Source organism: Canis lupus, chromosome 11 (genome assembly GCF_011100685.1).
Source record: "Canis lupus familiaris isolate Mischka breed German Shepherd chromosome 11, alternate assembly UU_Cfam_GSD_1.0, whole genome shotgun sequence".
Lineage (NCBI taxonomy): Eukaryota > Metazoa > Chordata > Mammalia > Carnivora > Canidae > Canis > Canis lupus.
This window is the reverse complement of record NC_049232.1, coordinates 40,248,000-40,265,604: the sequence shown is the minus strand read 5'-3', so window position 1 is coordinate 40,265,604 and position 17,605 is coordinate 40,248,000. Positions and strand designations below refer to the sequence as shown.

Sequence of the window (17,605 nt, the reverse complement as noted above, 5' to 3'; positions counted from 1 at the left end):
TGTCTTCTGAATGTATAAGTGCATTGCTTAAATTACTCTCAGGGAATAATTTACACATGAAGAGGCTCTGGTGGTTAAAGAAGCTTTGTGTATTTCTTATCACTGGAAATAGTCCTAGACTAGGTGCTTAAATGAATATCAAAGCAATTGTTTTTTCAAAGCAGTAATGATTTGTACTATTCTAGGGTTCCCAATACACTATCCTAGAATCATGAATTAAATATAATGTTAAAAATGTAACATTTTGAACCAAAAATTTCCATAAGAAACAGGGAGATTGTCTCAACTGAGAAAATATGTTCATGATCTTGAAAAGGCTTAGTAAGCTTTCTTTCATTGTGAATTTTTTTCTTAAAAGAGTTGCAATACGGTGAACATAGAAAACACTTCAGATGAAGGAAAATGAAATTAGGGCTTGGCTGTTATTGCAAAAAAAGATACCACTGTCCTTCCCACCTTATTTGAGTATTAACCCATAGGATTGAGGGCAATGAGTCCTGGCTTCTAATCTTGTGCTACTATTTTTCTTACCCTTGGGATGTTCATGTCAAATTTGTATGCTGCTTGCTTATGTGTTACACGTATCTCTATCCCAAATTTAGGTAGTAAGGAAGGAAAAAAGGTTTTGGTGAAACTTCTCCCCTGAGTCATAAGCTCTTAAAACAGGAACCCTTTCTTTCTTTCTTTCTTTCTTTCTTTCTTTCTTTCTTTCTTCTTTTTAAGATTTTATTCATTTATTCATGAGACACATGGAGAGAGAGAGAGAGGCAGAGACACAGGCAGAAGCAGGCTCCATGCAGGGAGCCTGACATGGGACTTGATCCTGGGTCTCCAGGATCACACCCTGGGCTGAAGGTGGGACTAAACCGCTGAGCCGCTGAGCCACCCGGGGATCCCCTCTGAGCCACCAGGGATCCCCTCTATCCTTCTAACTTTCTTACAGTCTAACTCTGTGCCTGGCACATGGAATGAGCAAAATACAGTTTTGGTGAATGAACACATGAATAGAGTACACAGAAAAAGTGCACTATTGGGACTCTTGTGTGGCTCAGTGGTTGAGCATCTGCCTTTGGCTCAGGTAGTGATCCTGGGATCGAGTCCCACATGTAGCTTCCTGCATGGAGCCTGCTTCTCCCTTTGCCTGTGTCTCTGCCTCTCTCTCTGTGTCTCTCATGAATAAATAAAATCTTAAAAAAGAAAAAGTATGCTATTATTTAAAAAAATCCTTAATTATTCTGAGTCTAATATATATCAGATGTCTGGTTAGTTTCTGTCCCATTATGTTTTTTTTTTCCCCATGCATTTTCTTCCTTTTCTCCCCCAATGCATACAGCAATATGAGCAAGGATTAATTTTTTATTGATTTGATTATTTGAGCTTATGCATAAAGAATTTATCACAACAAATAAATAGATAAAATCATATTAAGAAGCAACAATTACTCCTTAACACCCTAATTACTCTTTAAAGGACCTCTTTATATTGTGCCAGAGACATCCAAACTGGCCTCAACCACCACACTAAACAAAAGTATTGTAAATAAAAGTGCTGGAACTGAAATGATGGTTGAAGAGTTATGGTGATGGTGGTGATAAGGATCAGGAATTAGGATCTGTCCCCGACACCATCCTTTTTTTATTCTTTGTCAAACATTTTATTTGAAATAATGATGTCAATTGCTTTTTTTGTTCTGCTTCTCAAAACTAACCCCACAGTGTTTCATATTTTGCTATATACTACAGTATGAATTTTGGTAAGATAGCTGCTTTTTGGATAAATCGATAGTTTTATCCCTAAACATTTCCACTAAAAAAATTGAGGGGGGGATATTTAGTGCTGAAGAAGCCTGTCTTAAAAATTTATTTGCAAAATATTTTCTATAATTGCACTGTTAAATATTAAAAAGATTTCTCACATCTGTAACCTCACTTAAAGTGCAAAAATCTTCAGATATGCTGGACAAAATTAATCTGCTCTTATTCCTGTTTTGATTGCTTTTAATTAATAGCCAGCTTGTTAGAATAGGTTATAGAGAATACATTCAAAGACTGGCATAAATTCCTTTGCCCAAAAGTTGAATCTGGAGTATTCAGGGTTGTGTTTTCTTTCTTTTTCTCCTCCTCCTGGTCTTTTTTGTTGTAAAGAGGTCACGTAAGGACGTTGGTGGAAGGGCTCCATGCGCCATCTACTGACCAAATCTATATTTTCAGTGTCTTGAGAATGAAATTTCCCCCAACGTTGGGTTTTTAAAGGAGTCTTTGAGAAGGGAGGGGTAATGGGAAAAGACCCTTTCTGACTCTAAGGCTTATGGTGACTCTTGGAATAAATCTTAATCCAACAAACACACAATTCGAAAAAGTATCAGTCCCTCAGCGCAAGGACAAGTTACAGGGAGAATCACAAGAAAGTCTGGCTAGCACTGAAAGAAGTTAGCAAAACTGTAAAGTCAACTCAAACTTACAATCGGATTGTTGTTTTCACCTGTGTGTTGAGCTACACTGACTGCCCAATGGCTGCTCCTTCCAGGAAAGGGCTTTACACTAATGGCACATCCAGATAACCATCAGTTCCCTATTTTATTATTCTGAAGGATTTCTAATTATTTCATCAAAAATTGAATAATGCATAGTAAGGAGGTCCACCCTTCACGTGGATCCTAACCCACAGTTTGTCTAGGTCTATGTACTCTACGTCCCAATACACACACACCTACCCGTGTATACAGATATGCCAGACGATATGCATCTGTGGAGATGTGGGTCAATAGAGAAATCCATGCCCTTGGATTTGGATTAAAATGTTTCTCCCCTCAGTGGTTCCATGCTACTAAATCCAATAAAAGGGTAGGAGGAATTGGGGTCCTCAAGCTAAGGTTTTCCAGGTTGTAACTGGGGTCAGAGTATCCGTTGTAGCAGTTCAAACCCCTCGAGTTGGAGGGTTGGATTGGAAATTAAAGTTGGCCCAAAGTGCTGTGATCTGATTCAGGTTCTCTTTCGGTGAGCAGCTGGGAGAACTGAAAACTAGCAGCCAGGACTCTGGATGCCCCAGGTACCCTCCTTCCCTCCATACCGCTCTCTTTAATCCCAGAGCTGAGACATCTTGCTTTCGTGGTTTTGAGAAAGAAAAGAAGAAGAGAGCCAGAAAGTTGAGCCAGAAAAGAGGAAAAGAGGCAAATAAAGAAGGAGGCAGGGAGAAGAGATGAAACCAAAGGAAAGATTCAGGAAGAAACTGGGAGCCGAGGGAAAAAGAAGAAAGAAAACAGACAAAGACGGCGCAAAAGGAAGAGGGCTAGGAAGATGCAAGGATCTTTCTCTAACGAACCGGAGTCACACCCATCTTTCACTTTCAAATCAATCGTCTAGATCTTATCCGTTTCCTTTGTGAAGGTTGTCCGCGTTGCTGAAGGAAGCTAGTCAGTACTCCTCCCCCTGCCCCACGCGTGGCTGCGCGGCTGCCTCCGCGGCCACCGAGACCCAGTACGCCCCGAGTGGGACGGCTTGCGGGAGCGCGACTCTGCGGACACCCTTGCGGCTGGTTGTCACCCGGGAGCCTAACCGGATTAATACCCAGAGTTGGATTACGCCGGCTGTCACCAATACGCCTAAAGATTATAATCCAATTTATGCACATTACAGCCAGTATTAACTTTATCTGCTATTTTAAGACTCCCAGTTGCCTCGCGTGTCCTTCGAGGACAATGCTCCGCGCTCTGGTGCAACCCGGCGGGCTGTCAGGAGGGGACTCCCGCCGACGCGGACTCCTCCAAGCCTCATCCCTGTCGGTCTGCTCCCGGTACTCCCAGGTGTCTCACCTCCACCTGGGCGCCGCTGTGTGCTGCCTCCCAGCCGGGGATTACCAAAGCGGGAGGAGTTCCCTTGGAAGGAAATGGCATTTGTGTTCATTTCATTTTTGAATTTTCCGTGGCGGCGGCAGAAGGGCGGGGAGTGGGGCCAGTGGGCGGGTGCCTGTGAGTGGATGGGGAAGGGGGCCGCGGGGTTGGTGCCGGTTAGAGCCGTCTCAGCCTCTGCTTTTTGATGTCTGTTTGTAGAGCGGCATTGCTCTCGCTCCGTCCTTAAATAAGTTTGTTTGGGCGTGAGTTCTTGCCTTTTCAGCACAAAACCACAAAAAAGACGGGGTGGAAAGTAAAAGAAAGCCCCCTCCCTCCTCCCCCCACCCCACCCCCCCCCGCCCGTGCGTGCTAACGCCGAAGACTCGATTTAACACCCCTTCTCGGGCTGCTGGGGGCTCCAGGCAGTGGCTACATTCCAGCAGTTTTAATCCGTTTTTTATTGTAGGGCGAGAGGAGTTTACACAGGGGCTGGGATGGCTCCCCGGCTGGCCGCTCTCCCCACTGCAGCGCCCCTTCCCCGCCCTCCGCCCCACCTCCCCCCTCCGCCCCCCTCCCCACCCCCCGCACCCTGCCCAGTAGGAACCTGTTACTTTAAGCGGGGCGTTCCAGTGTGGCGGTGCGGGCCGCCGGGGCTTCGGGAGGTGGCCGGTGATTGGCTCCTTCGAGCTCCCCCTGGCTCGCTCGCTCGGCCTCCCCGCGCGCTCCGCCCCGCCCGCGCGCCCTCCCTCCGCCCCGTGAGCCTCGGAGCCCCGGTGTCAGGCGCCACGGCGCATGCTCCGGAATCTCATCCTCCGGCCCTGGAGCTGCTGCTGCTGCTGCTGCTGCTTTTGCTTTTGGGGCTGAGTTTAATAAGCGAGCGAGCGAGCGAGCAAGCGAACGCGGGGGGAAAAAGGCAGAGAATGTCCGCCATCTACCCTCCGCTCCCGGGCGCGCTCTCATTCATAGCAGCCTCTTCATGAATTACAGCTGAGGGGGGCGGGGGAGGGGGGTACCACACAACACCCCAGCAAACCTCCGGGCCCCCAGGCATGGCTAGCTCGGTAAGTACATGCAAAAATAATAATAAAAGGCCACCCCCCTCCCCGCCTTTCCTCCCTCGCCCTGCGCCGCCGCCGCCGCCGCAGCCCAGACAGCGCCAGCGCTCCGCGGTTCCAATTAGAGAAAGGTTGGTACGGCTTGCAGGGAGCTGCCGCCTCTCCCTCAGCCTCCGCTCCCCTCCCTCCCTCCCCCCCCTCCCTCCCCCCGCCCCCCCCGGGCGCGCGCACACACACACACACACACACACACACACTCACTCACACACTCGCCCCTCCGCCCCCCCCCCCCGCGCCTCCCTCGCTCCTCGCCTCTCTTTGCAATCGCAAGAAGCGCACTCTCGCTCACACGCGCGCACTCACACACACACACTCACACGGTGGAAGGAGGCGAATAATAACTCAGCCATATTTCAGCCTCCGCCGCCGCCGGGAGCGGCGGGCACGGTCCGGGGACGCGGCGAGCAGCCTCGGCGGCCGCTACGATGGTGCGTTCTCCGCGGCGCGCGCGTGTGAGCCGGAGTGTGCGGGCTGACAGCGGCGGGGCGGCTCGCAACTTTGCCCCCGCGCCGGGCTGCGCGCAGTCGAGCCTCGGCGGCTGTCCGCCCGCCGCCCCTGCTTTTCTGGGTTTAATTCCTTTTTTTGGGGGGGAGAGGTGGGAGCTACTTTGGGGCCACTTTGGCCTCTTGGAAGTGTGTTTCGGGGGCTCTGTAGGCTGGCCTCGCCGATCGCGGGGGGCTTTTCGCCGGGGGGTGCGGGGTGCCCTAAGTTATGGATGCCTCGGCGTGTTTTCTTGCGGGCGTGTGTGCGTGTGTGTGTGTGTGCGTGTGTGTGTGTGACGACGTCTCATTTTTGTTGTGCACGGACCCGGTGCTAGGAGCACGGGAGTTTGTGCCCATCAGCAGAGGCTGCCTGTAGTTTCCATTCCGCCTGGCACAGCGCTCCACACGCACGCACACACACACGTACACAAAGACTTGCTCGGCGTGTGCTGTCGCCGCGGTACTTTCAGGGAGGGGGCTCCCCAGAACCCCGCGCTCAGGGCCCCCGCCACCTCCCTTCCCACGCCGGGAAACCGCCCCGGCATCGCCTCCTAATTGTCTTCTAATTTGTTTCCGATGCATTTGTTGTCGTGCTTGTAGGGGCTGAGCGTGCTCTCCGTCCCCCCCCTCCCCGAGCCCCGGACCCCCTTCCCGATTGGGGGCAACATTCCGTTACAATCCCTGCGGTTGTGGCTGCGGGGCCCCGGGCGCCCGGCGGGCCGGGCGGGGTGTATTTGGGGGGCGTGCGGTGTGCGCGCCCACGCGCGTGAAACGTGGATGCACAGGGCACCGCCGTTTCCTTTTATGTGCGTTTCAAGGAGGAGGAAAAAAAATGTCAGGCGCAATGTTCAGTGTCGAACGGTCGCCTTCCTGTTGTTCACGGCTGTCTCTCCTCCCCCTTGCCCGCAGTGTGCCGTGCAGGTGAAGCTGGAGCTGGGGCACCGCGCCCAGGTGAGGAAGAAACCCACCGTGGAGGGCTTCACCCACGACTGGATGGTGTTCGTGCGCGGCCCGGAGCACAGTAACATACAGCACTTTGTGGAGAAAGTCGTCTTCCACTTGCACGAAAGCTTTCCTAGGCCAAAAAGAGGTAGGGCTCGAATACAAAAGGAGCTTGATTAAAAAAAAAAAAATGTCTTTGCTCGCGGAGGAAACAATCGCTTGGCCCGGGCGGTCCCCCTGCCCCTCTCCCCGCCCCCCCGCGCTCCCCGCGCTCCCCGGCGTCGCCTCGGGACCGGGGTGCGCGGCGCCGCGCTGGCCAGGTCCGGGCTCCCGCCCGCGCGCGCGCCACTCCGGCTTCGGGAAAGTCACCGCAGAGAAAGGACCGTCAGGTGTCGAGTGTGTTTATTCATCCCAAGCCTGCCCTCACCGGTCCTCTGGGGTTAGCCGCGGGTTCTGCGGGGAAGGTGCAATTAGTTGTTGGGTTTGGAGGTGTCGGATGAGGGGGTGGGGGTGGGGTGGGGCTGGAGGGAATAAACAGCTCGCGCCCCCCCCTTTTATTTTTCTCCCCCCCCCCCTCGGAGAAATTGAGATTTACCTGTGTTATTAGCAAGGAATGCATGGGATGTAGTTATTGTTCCGTCTCGAGAAGTCGCCTCTCTTGAGGGTCTTCTCTGCCTTCCTTTCTGTGTATCAGGCACTGGGGTGCCAGTTGTCACAGATTTTCCTTTTTTGTGGGTTAGCCACCCCCACCCCCACCCGGCACCGTCAGCATTTTATGTTTGGTCTGGGGGCTTCCTCGTCCCTAGTCCCCGGTGGCACTTGATGGCCCCTTCGATTTTTTTTTTTTTTTTTTTTTTTTTTGAGCGGCGGTCCGAAGTCTGCCCGCTGTGATCTGCGGGGGAAGAGGGTCTCAGCAAAGGTCGAAGCTAAGTTTCAGGGGGAACGATGTGGTCCTGCCTCCTGCTTCAGCCCTTCCCCACCTTGGCTTCTTTTTTTTTTTTTTTTTTTTTTAGCCTTGGTCTCTAGTTTGCATAATCCACAGCTCGGCCCCTCAGGTCCCAAACAGTTTCCATCAAGGGCAGGACAGTTTTCAAAAAAAAAAAAAAAAAAAAACGGGATGTTACTTTGGACGAAATTTAAAGAGGGTTTGAGAAATTCCATTTCTATTCCCTTCAGCCTCCGGAAAGCTACTGTCTGGTTGTTTTAGTTGGATTAGTGGAGGTAACAGTACAAATACAATAAGGTGCTTTGTTTGTGAGCAGGTTTATTTATCTAACTCGACACAATGGTTAGTAGTTATCTTCCATTTGATCCGTAATCTTTATTGGCATCTAGAACTCCTGCAGTTTCTTAGAGTAACATCATAATAAATCCATTCTGCTTAGAGCTACTGGAAATTATTGAACATTGAGGAGCTGAATAAAGAAAGGAGAAATGCTGTGTGCCTTCAAGGTGGCAGAGGTTTGTGTTGATGCTTATTTTTGTTTCCAGAGCCCATGTAATGGGTTGTAGGATTGTATGTTTTGCCTTCAGTGGTTTGTTTTATAGCTCCTCTTGAAAACTTGAACAGTTGAATTTGATGGATAATAAATGAATCCAGCCTCTTAATAGAGGGGTAGGAATATGCGTGCTCTATAGGAAATAACGTTTAGATTTTGTTAGCATTTTAAATCAAAATATAGCCAGAGATCTTTGACTTCATATTTCCTCAACACTGTAATTAGGATGAGTATTGTCAAGTTTCTGTCACTGTGTGAGGTTGGGTGTGATGCTTCCCGCTCTCCCTTTCCATGTATCTATAGAGCCACTGCAGAGGAGTTTAAACAAAAGAAACCACCTTCTAAGATCCTTGGTATCCACTGTTAGGACTACTTGGTTGCTGCTCACTTCGAGATAAAATACATTGAGCAAAAAAAAAGCAATATTTATTGTATTAGGAAAACTAAGTCAGTTGGCAGAAGATGTAGCTCTTAAGGTAACTTTGTTTAGGCGCCTTAACAATCAAGCAATTGGCATGATGAAATTAAAGATGACGAACCTCCCTAGATTTCACCACTGTTTCTCTGCTTCCGTGTGTATGTTTCGATGTTCCCCTGTATTTCCCCTACTTAATGATTTTCTGTCCAGCCTGAGGGAACGTGAGGGTGCTGCCCTGCAAAGCCCACACCTGGGAGTTGTTGCTAGGCGTGGTAGGCTGCTTGATAACACTGATGTCTTAGGCGTCTCTAGTGAGAGATGCCTGCTTGCCGGCTGGGCTCCTCAATTTTTTATTTTCAACTGTGGAGTTTCTTTATGTAGTCTATAAGCCATTGTTTTAAAATGTTTATTTTTGGATTTTTATTTGTATGTGTGCTTCCCATGATGTGACAAGTCCTGGGAAAAATGCCAGCTTACATAGCCCAGGAGAGACCTTGTCATACTGTAATTACACATGATTCAGATTGCAAGAGAAGGTTTCTCTGTTCGTTGGGAATAGTAAGTTGTAAATTCAAGTAACACCAAACATGCCACTTAGTCCTGGGACTTATTTTTTGGCTTATAACATCTTTCAAAATGATAAGAATAAATACAAATAAGGATGCCAGGCATTGCAAAGTCTACTTGTGTACCTGTTAAGGTGCTACATTTGCCATTTTACAGATCTGAAGTGGGAAATTAGAAATGGGAGAAACTGCAAGAATGGCTTTGTGAAAAGTCTGAGTTACAAGATATTTAAAAGGAATCCACATACTCCAAACTGTAAATGGCTTCACTGATAATGACAGGTTAAATCACTTTCACTATATACAGTAGTGATGTACTGATAAACAGAAGTGGACCTTCACACTGAGGATGAACTGCTCAGCCAGGAAGATGGATGCATCCTTAGTTTTGTAAGTCTTTGGTTTGGAAAAGCACACTGATTTTCAGGCTGATTTCCTTTTTTTTTTTTTAAATTTTTATTTATTTATGATAGTCACAGAGAGAGAGAGAGAGAGGCAGAGACACAGACAGAGGGAGAAGCAAGCTCCATGCACCAGGAGCCTGACGTGGGATTCGATCCCAGGTCTCCAGGATCGCGCCCTGGGTCAAAGGCAGGCACCAAACCGCTGCGCCACCCATGGATCCCTGATTTCCTTTATTTCACAGTAATATTATGAGAACTTGTAGAGGAAGAAATTACAGTATTTTCAACTTGTTGCCTAATGAGAATTATGTGTACCATTTCAGTATTGAGCTAATTGGACTTGAATTAATGAAGGTTTACTTTGTCCCAAAGATGGGTTGGAGACTTTGAATTTAAAATTACTAGCACAGAGCCCTAGAAGAGAGATTTTGATGAAATAGTGAAGCCTGGAATATCCATTAGCCGTTACAGAACAGGCAGGTCAGAGTATAATGCATTTTAAAACTATCTACTTGCAAAAAAAGACCATATCTTATTTATTAGTACCAAAGATTTATAATAGTCTGATGTGACTGAAATGAATGGTCACATTCAAAACATTTCATTTAAAATATTAATGTTTTCATTTTCAGTATGATGTGACTTTGAGTGAACTTTCTTTCCAATTACAGCCATTCTTAACTATTGCAGTCTGTTCCATTGACATTTATGATATGAAATCTGTTGCTTATTATTTTATGTAAGCTAATTTGGCCACTGGTATGATTTGATAGCTTTTTATTTGTAGCCCTAGTCCTTTGTGTGGGCAGATAAAGCACAATAAATCCACACTTAGAACTTTCCTTTAATTTAAATGATTGAGCCCAGTGTTACTGTGTAGTTCTGATTGTGTTAAATAGTCTTCTGCAATAATTTGGATAACTTTTTATCAGAGTACCTAAAATTCGAGACCAAGGTAGTTGAAGAACCTACGTGCACCTGGTGTGTTTTCTCTTCTGAGGTATTTAAAAGGCTTCAGGAAAAAATAAAGATGAATGGCTAATGTGATACATTCAGTGAGTGTTAGAAGATTTGTGTAGAGTTCTGTATGGAATTAAGATGACCATTGAGAGCAGTTCTAGTACTTGGCATTTTGAAGCAACATAAAACACAATTTTCCAAGACCCTTAAAAGCTGAATTATTGAAGGAAATCTTATATGCTGTTAGTGGGAATGTAAATTGGGCACGGACATTTTGGAGGGCATTTGGCAACCTCTATTTAGATTTAAAGCGTTTATACCCTTTGACCCAGCAATTCCAGGGATTTTCCAACAGATACAGCTTCACAGCTACACAAAGTTATAGCGTATATCTTGTGACTTTTTAAATAGCAAAAATTTCGCTACAGTTAAATGATGGTGATCTATTAAAAGGAGATAAATCTGTTTGTAGATGCAGGAACATCTTCAAGAGATATGAAATGAAATAATTCAAGTTGCTATTTCATAACTCAGTGTGATCCCATTTAAAAAATGTGCTCATACAAATAAAAAGTGTATGTGTATAAATAAATGAATTTTGGATGAGTGGGAACCCAGCTATTAGTAGTTTTCTCTGGTGGGTGTTCACGGTGTTGGCAATGATGAGAGTTTTTTGTAGTGTTTGGTTTTTTTTTTTTTTAAGTTCTATACATTTAAAACATTCCAGTGAGCAGTCGTTACTTTTTAAGACTACAAGACAAAGAGCGAATACCCAATATAGAGCATCTTGGGTGGATATTGTTGCTCAGTGGAGAGGAGTTAGGGTTAGGAACTATAGACTTGTATTCAAATGCTGGCTTAAGAACTCCTTGTGTGATTTTGAGCAAGTCCTTTTTTGTGTCTGTTTTCTCACTTGTGTTCTCATCTGTGTTCCTGGAATGATGAAAGAATAGAACCATTACCTCATAAATTGAGGATTAAATATGAATCAGCTGTTCTCAAATTTATTGGTCTTAAGACCACTTTATGCTTTTAAAAATTGACTCCAAAGAGCTTTTCCTCTGTAAGTTATACCTATTTAATATGTATGATGTTAGAAATTAAACCTGAGACTTTTAAAAAGTTATGTATTAATTTGTTTAAAGATAACAGTCATTAACCCATTAAAGATTAGCATATAAGCAATATTCTAATGAAAAATGAGCATTTTCAGAAAAAAGTGAGAAGTGTGATATTATTTTACTTTTTGTGTGTACAAATCTTTTTGATGCTTTGAAATAGCTGGATGAGCTTATGTGTTTCTGCATTCATTCTGTTCTGTTATCACACATCATGTAGCCTCTGGAAAACTCCACAGTGTTCTCATGAGAGAATGAGTGAAGGAGGGAAATAATCTTTTTTTTTTTTTTTTTTAAGATTTTATTTATTCATGAGAGACAGAGAGAGACAGAGAGAGAGAGAGAATGGCAGAGACACAGGCAGAGGGAGAAGCAGGCTCCATGCAGGGAGCCCGACATGGGACTCCATCCCCGGTCTCCAGGATCAGGCCCCGGACTGAAGGCGGCGCTAAACCACTGAGCCCCCCAGGCTACCCTTGGAAATAATATCTTACAGTCATTGTAAAAATAAGCAATGTCTGGAAAAGGTTTTTTGGGATCCTGAGGTCCCCAGAATACACTCAGAGAACCTCTGATATAAAATAGTCGACATAGAACCTGGCCCAGATCAACTGCCCTATGAATATGTGGAAGCTGATTTTTTAAAGCCATTATTTGCTAGTAAGAATATTTAATGGAAAGGGGAAAGATAAGTCTTCCAATGTATTTGCATGGTTAAATTCCATTATAACAATTATCTAACAATGTTTTTTCCCTTCAAAGGAAAAAATCCAAACTTGGGTTATAGTGGATATATTTTATAGTTAATATTACTGTCCAGTTTATGGCATATTATTTGTAGAAGCAGAAGCCTTTTACATCCATTATTTTAGGTGACCCTCTGTAGAACTACCTCTGTGAGGTAGACAGGGGAGGGGTATCAATTGGTTTACCTTAAAGACTTTTCTTCTTTATTGGTTCTCTCAAGTTTCCTTCCAGTGGTCTTCCATGGGCCAACCTTAGCACTTTAGTGTTTTTTTGGACAACTATTACAGATGACCCCTATTACTTAACACAGCTTTTACAGTTCTAAGATGTGGATTTTTTTTTTTTTAAACTCTCTTGTGACTTATGTCTTCAAAAAATAACTCCGAAAGCTTAGATACTTCAGAGGGGAAGAGATGCAAAACACAATTGCCGCAGTTACATACTTTAGCAAGGACTTGGTGTATTACTGAACTTTAGACTTTAGTATTTATTGAGCAGATTTGAGAATAATTTTGATCTTTGATCTCAGGGTTTCTCACTGTCCTAATAGAAGTAATACAGAATTCTTTTTTTTTTTTTTTAAGATTTTATTTATTTATTCATGATAGATATAGAGAGAGAGGCAGAGACACAGGCAGAGGGAGAAGCAGGCTCCATGCCGGCAGCCCGACACTGGACTCGATCCCGGGACTCCAGGATCACGCCCCAAAGGCAGGCACCAAACCACTGAGCCACCCAGAGATCCCCGTAATACAGAATTCTATAATTTTTTTTTTTCCCTTGGCATTTATACCTGTTTGATTTTTATGTTTTATTCCTCAAATAAGAAGCTACCCTGTAGAAACAGAAAATCTCTTGTTTTAGTGATACATATTAATGTATGTATGTATGTAATATTCCTTTGCAACATTTTGTTTTGTGTGAGTGGCCAGAGTCCCTATAGCTCATCTTCTTCCTCATAACCTACTATATTTTCATGCTTTAATCTTTTATTCTTTTAATATTTTGTGGTTCTCTTTATTCTTGTGTGTAGTGCTGTATTCATTTTTGAGAATATAATTTGTCTGAAAAGAGTCCATTGATATTACAGGTAATTCATTAGTTTTTTTAAACTTAGAGATATAGAACTTGTACAGTGTGCAAGTACAGAACTTGCACAGTTGTACAATGCAGCTTTTATAAGAAACCCATATTTTTTTGCATGCAATTGAAACGGTGTTATTTTTTAATTTATAGGTGTGTGTTTATTGTAAAAACAAAACAAAAACAACAACAAAAAAAACCACACAAACCATAGAAATATAAAGAAAAAAGTTACCTGAAAATTCTTCACAGAGAACCATAATTAATATTTTAGTAGATATCTGTACTTATATGTATTATAGAAACACACACATTAACTATAAATTAGCTTGAATTTATCACCTGTTGTGGTGATTTTTGGAGCTCCTATGTGGCTAGAACACTGCTAAGAGCTGGGGATACAGCATAAATAAACATTTCTACCCTCCTGATAGGTGATGAAATATCTTTTTAGAGCTGGATTTTATGATATTACATTGAATATACATGTACTATAACTTCGTGTGGACATTTAGATTGTTCTTAGGCTTAATTTGTTATAGTTAATGCTATGATGAACATCTTAGATGTTCATTTTTATGTTTTTTCCTATAATTTCTTCATGGTAAATTTCCCAGAAGGGATATAGTTGAGACAAGGTGTATAGATTTTATCTATCTATCTATCTATTTTTGGTGTATAGATTTTAAATTTAGATACATATCACCAAGGTTTCCTCCAAAAAGACTGTACCAGTTTATGCTTCCCCAGGGCTTGGGAGAGTTTCCTTTTCCCCACATGGTTGCCAGTACTGGGAATTACAAGTTGTTGTTGTTGTTTTTTTTTTTGTTTGTTTTGTTTTTTTTTGTAAATCTGTCAGTTTGCTGGATGAAGCAAAACTTCACTTTAATTTGCATTTATTTGATTAACAATGCTGAATATATTTTAGGTATGTATATATTTACTATTTGTTGCTTATGATATGCCTGTTTTGTGTCCTTATTTTATTTTATTTTATTTTATTATTTTTCTTAATCTAGAATCTTTTTTTTTTTTTTTTTAGTTTTTTTAAATTTATTTATGATAGTCACAGAGAGAGAGAGAGAGAGAGAGAGGCAGAGACATAGGCAGAGGGAGAAGCAGGCTCCATGCACCGGGAGCCTGACGTGGGATTCGATCTCGGGTCTCCAGGATCACTCCCCGGGCCAAAGGCAGGTGCTAAACCGCTGCGCCACCCAAGGATCCCCTTATTATATTTTAAAAAAAAGGACCCAAAACAAAACAGGGAAACACAAAGGAAAAAATGACATAACAAACATATCCTCACTACCAGGGTTGAATAAATATTTACATTTTATCATATTTGATTCTTTGTTTTGATTTTAGAGAATTAGGTATTACAGATGCAGCTAGAGCTTTTAGATGTTTCACAACCTTCTTCAGCCTTTCTTCCATTCTGTTTATGTACATTTGCACTTTTATATTGCAGTATATCATGCTTTAAAATCTCCATGAAGAGTATCATACTGTTTTTTTTAATTGAGATATAATTTGCATATCATAAAATTTACCCTTTTAAAGTGTAACATTCAGTGGCTTTTTAAGATATTCACATGGTTGTGTGCTAATTGCCACAATTTAATTCCAGAACATTTTCATGAGTGAATAATTTTGTGTCTTGCTATTTTCCCCCCTCTGTGTGTTTGAACTTTTCCACACTCATTTTATCTGTAGAGAGTCAGTTTATTTCCTTTAATTTCTTCTGTTCAGTATTTGATGGTAGTAGGAAGACGTTCCGTGCTTACTTTTCTGTTCCCCTATTAAGGAATAGATAGGTCATTTTCTGTTCTGTGCATTGAACATCTTTGAATGTGTTACCTTGTACAGATGAACAGGATTTTGGATATAGGCCTGGAATTTGAGTTGTATGTGCGTTTTCATTTGTGTTAGACATTGTCAGATGGCTCTACAAAGAAGTTGTGACAGTTTATATCCTGTTAGGGAATGAGTACCATTTTCTGTAGAGTTTTGCCAATGTTATTTTTCAGATTTCTTATTTTTATATTTAGTTGAAATACGGTATCTTTTGTTTTCATTTGCATTTCTCTGGTTTCTAGTGGGGTTAAGCATTTTCTATGTGTTTATTGACCGGTTGGATTTCTTTTTCATTGACTTTTAAAAATATCCTTTGTCTTTTTTGAAAAGGAAACTATTGAGATCTTTGTCTTTTTCTTATCTGTAGGATGTTAATCCTTTGTTACTTGTATTGGAAATATCTTGTCTCATTTTTGTTTCTTTTTCTTGTAGCCTAATGTATGGTATCTCTTTGACATACACAAGTTTTTAATTTTGCCAAATTGATCTATTTTGTTTTGTTTTCCTGTGTGGTTTTGGGGTTTTGTTTAAGAATATAATTTGTGGGCTTGGTAATGTGCTTAACCAACAGACTTTATATGTGCAGACTTTATATGTGTGTTCTCCCCGGGAAAGGACCCGGGGAGAAGTAAGAGAAAGAGGAGGTCCCTGCCTTCAACATGCTTGTGTCTTGTGGAGCTGGAAAGGACATTTGAGATTCTCCAGTTTTGTTTATCCTCTCTTTACTTTAAATCAGAAGCCTAGAAATGTGAAGTGATCTTGCATGTAGACACAGAGAGTCACAGTGTTGCTGGTGCAAAAAGATAGCTAGTAATAAATGGTGGTAAATGTTTACTTTTAAAATGTTGAATAATTATTCACTTGTATTAGCAGATGAATGTTCAGCAATAACTGCTTTTGTAGACATGATGTAGAATTTAATTAAGTGGTGGTAACCATGGTAGATGCTGTTTAAGAGGGAAAAGTTCTACACCTACTTTCAGGCAAAATCAAATTTATTGTGTGGATTAATTTAAGGTTTTCCTTTGAGATTAACTCATTAGGAAACATTGTTACTGAATGGTAGGTATCCCCTGATACTATGGCTCCCGACCGTGGTAGGATGGCAATTCCATAAAGGATCCAGAACATTGTTTTAAGAAATAATATTGTATGATGTAATCCTTTTAACTTAAGTATGATAAGTTTGTAGTGATTAAGGCCTGAAGAAGGCTATTATCATTGAATTTCTAAAAAGATAAGGCTAGTATTTGGGTGTGATTTAGTTGGTATGTAGTAGTTAACAATTAACTTTTTTGGATAAAATCAATGCATCATTTTTTTTTTCATCTTTTTTTTTTTTAAAGAAAATTATGGCTTATCTTGAATTTAATTCTGAGGTCCATTTACTTAAAATAATGTTCATAAATGATTATGAAGATGATCAGTTGAATTTAATTAGAGTTATTATCCATGTCAGAAGATTAATATTCTCTGAGCCAAATAAATTTTAAAATATTTAATTTTGCCAAAAGTGGATTTTTTTCTTTGTTTCCTTTTTCAGCAGAAATCGTTAGTTAGTTATTTTCCCATCAATACCAGGCCAAATGCTGTGTGTATGTATTGATTTTAAAAAGCAAAATATACATTAACAATTTCCTAAAATATTAATAACAGCGGTGGCCTACAGAGTAACGAGAGTTGCTTGCCTCTTAATGTATCTGGATATATATTTAGTCTACATGGTGCCTTTAACCTTTGCAGATAGGTTTTATGCCCTACTTCTTCCCCCTCCCTCCCAGGGTGGTGTTGGGGGGAGACTACTATCAGATTATTCTAGGTACCTATTTATTGTGATAAACACCCATAACATTATGCATGTTTAAAAACAAAGTTCAGTGGACATTATGTTCTCCATACCTTTTACCCCAAATACTTTAATTAATATGAGTTGCTGCATAATGAAGAATTTTTTTTTTTAAGATTTTATTTATTTATTCATGAGAGACAGTGAGAGAGAGAGAGGCAGAGAGGCAGAGACATAGGCAGAGGGAGGAGAAGCAGGCTCTGTGCAGGGAGCCGGATGCGGGACTCGACCTCGGGACTCCAGGATCACGACCTGAGATGAAGGCAGACTCAACAACTGAGCCACCCAGGCATCCCAAGAGTTTTTTTGTATTGGAGAAATATTCTAGTTTACAAAATTTTTTCCTTTATTTAATTTCTGTTCCTGTTCCTGTATTATAAACAATTGTTTTGTAGTGACTAAGTGAAAAATAGGGATTTGGTTGCTTTTTTTTTAGTGGGATAGCTTATTCAAAAGGTTAATGTAGTTCCAAATTGTCTTATCAGAGATGCTTGTTATATGACTTTCTACCTATGCCCAGAAATAGTAAGGAGCAGTGGGAAGCTAGTTTGTCATATAAACACTGAGAAGGAGCACGTGTTACATGCTCCATCAGTCTCACATTGGCATCTCCTTATATATGTGTCTATTGTTCCTCCTATGTTGCATTAGTTACACATCTGATGAGATGGGACTTGTGTTACCCTTGTGGATACTACTAATACCTTCCATCAGTGTAGTCTAGATACTGGAAGTTTTTGGC

The 17,605-nt window shown here is 42.2% G+C and overlaps 1 protein-coding gene across 3 annotated transcripts in view; it reads left to right on the top strand.

Moving 5' to 3' along the window:
* Nucleotides 1–4,598: 4,598 nt before the first annotated feature.
* The window catches only part of MLLT3 (MLLT3 super elongation complex subunit), a 279,534-nt gene continuing 266,527 nt past the window's right edge, over nt 4,599–17,605 (top strand). The window contains exons 1-2 of one of the 3 annotated variants that reach the window (XM_038552510.1): nt 4,599–4,890; nt 6,336–6,516. In XM_038552510.1, the coding sequence (XP_038408438.1) occupies nt 4,879–4,890; nt 6,336–6,516 (193 nt within the window). In that variant the 5' untranslated portion in view covers nt 4,599–4,878. Of the gene's footprint in view, nt 4,891–5,206; nt 5,373–6,335; nt 6,517–17,605 lie in introns of those variants that run through there. The other 2 variants (XM_038552508.1, XM_038552509.1) reach the window with 2 other exon arrangements.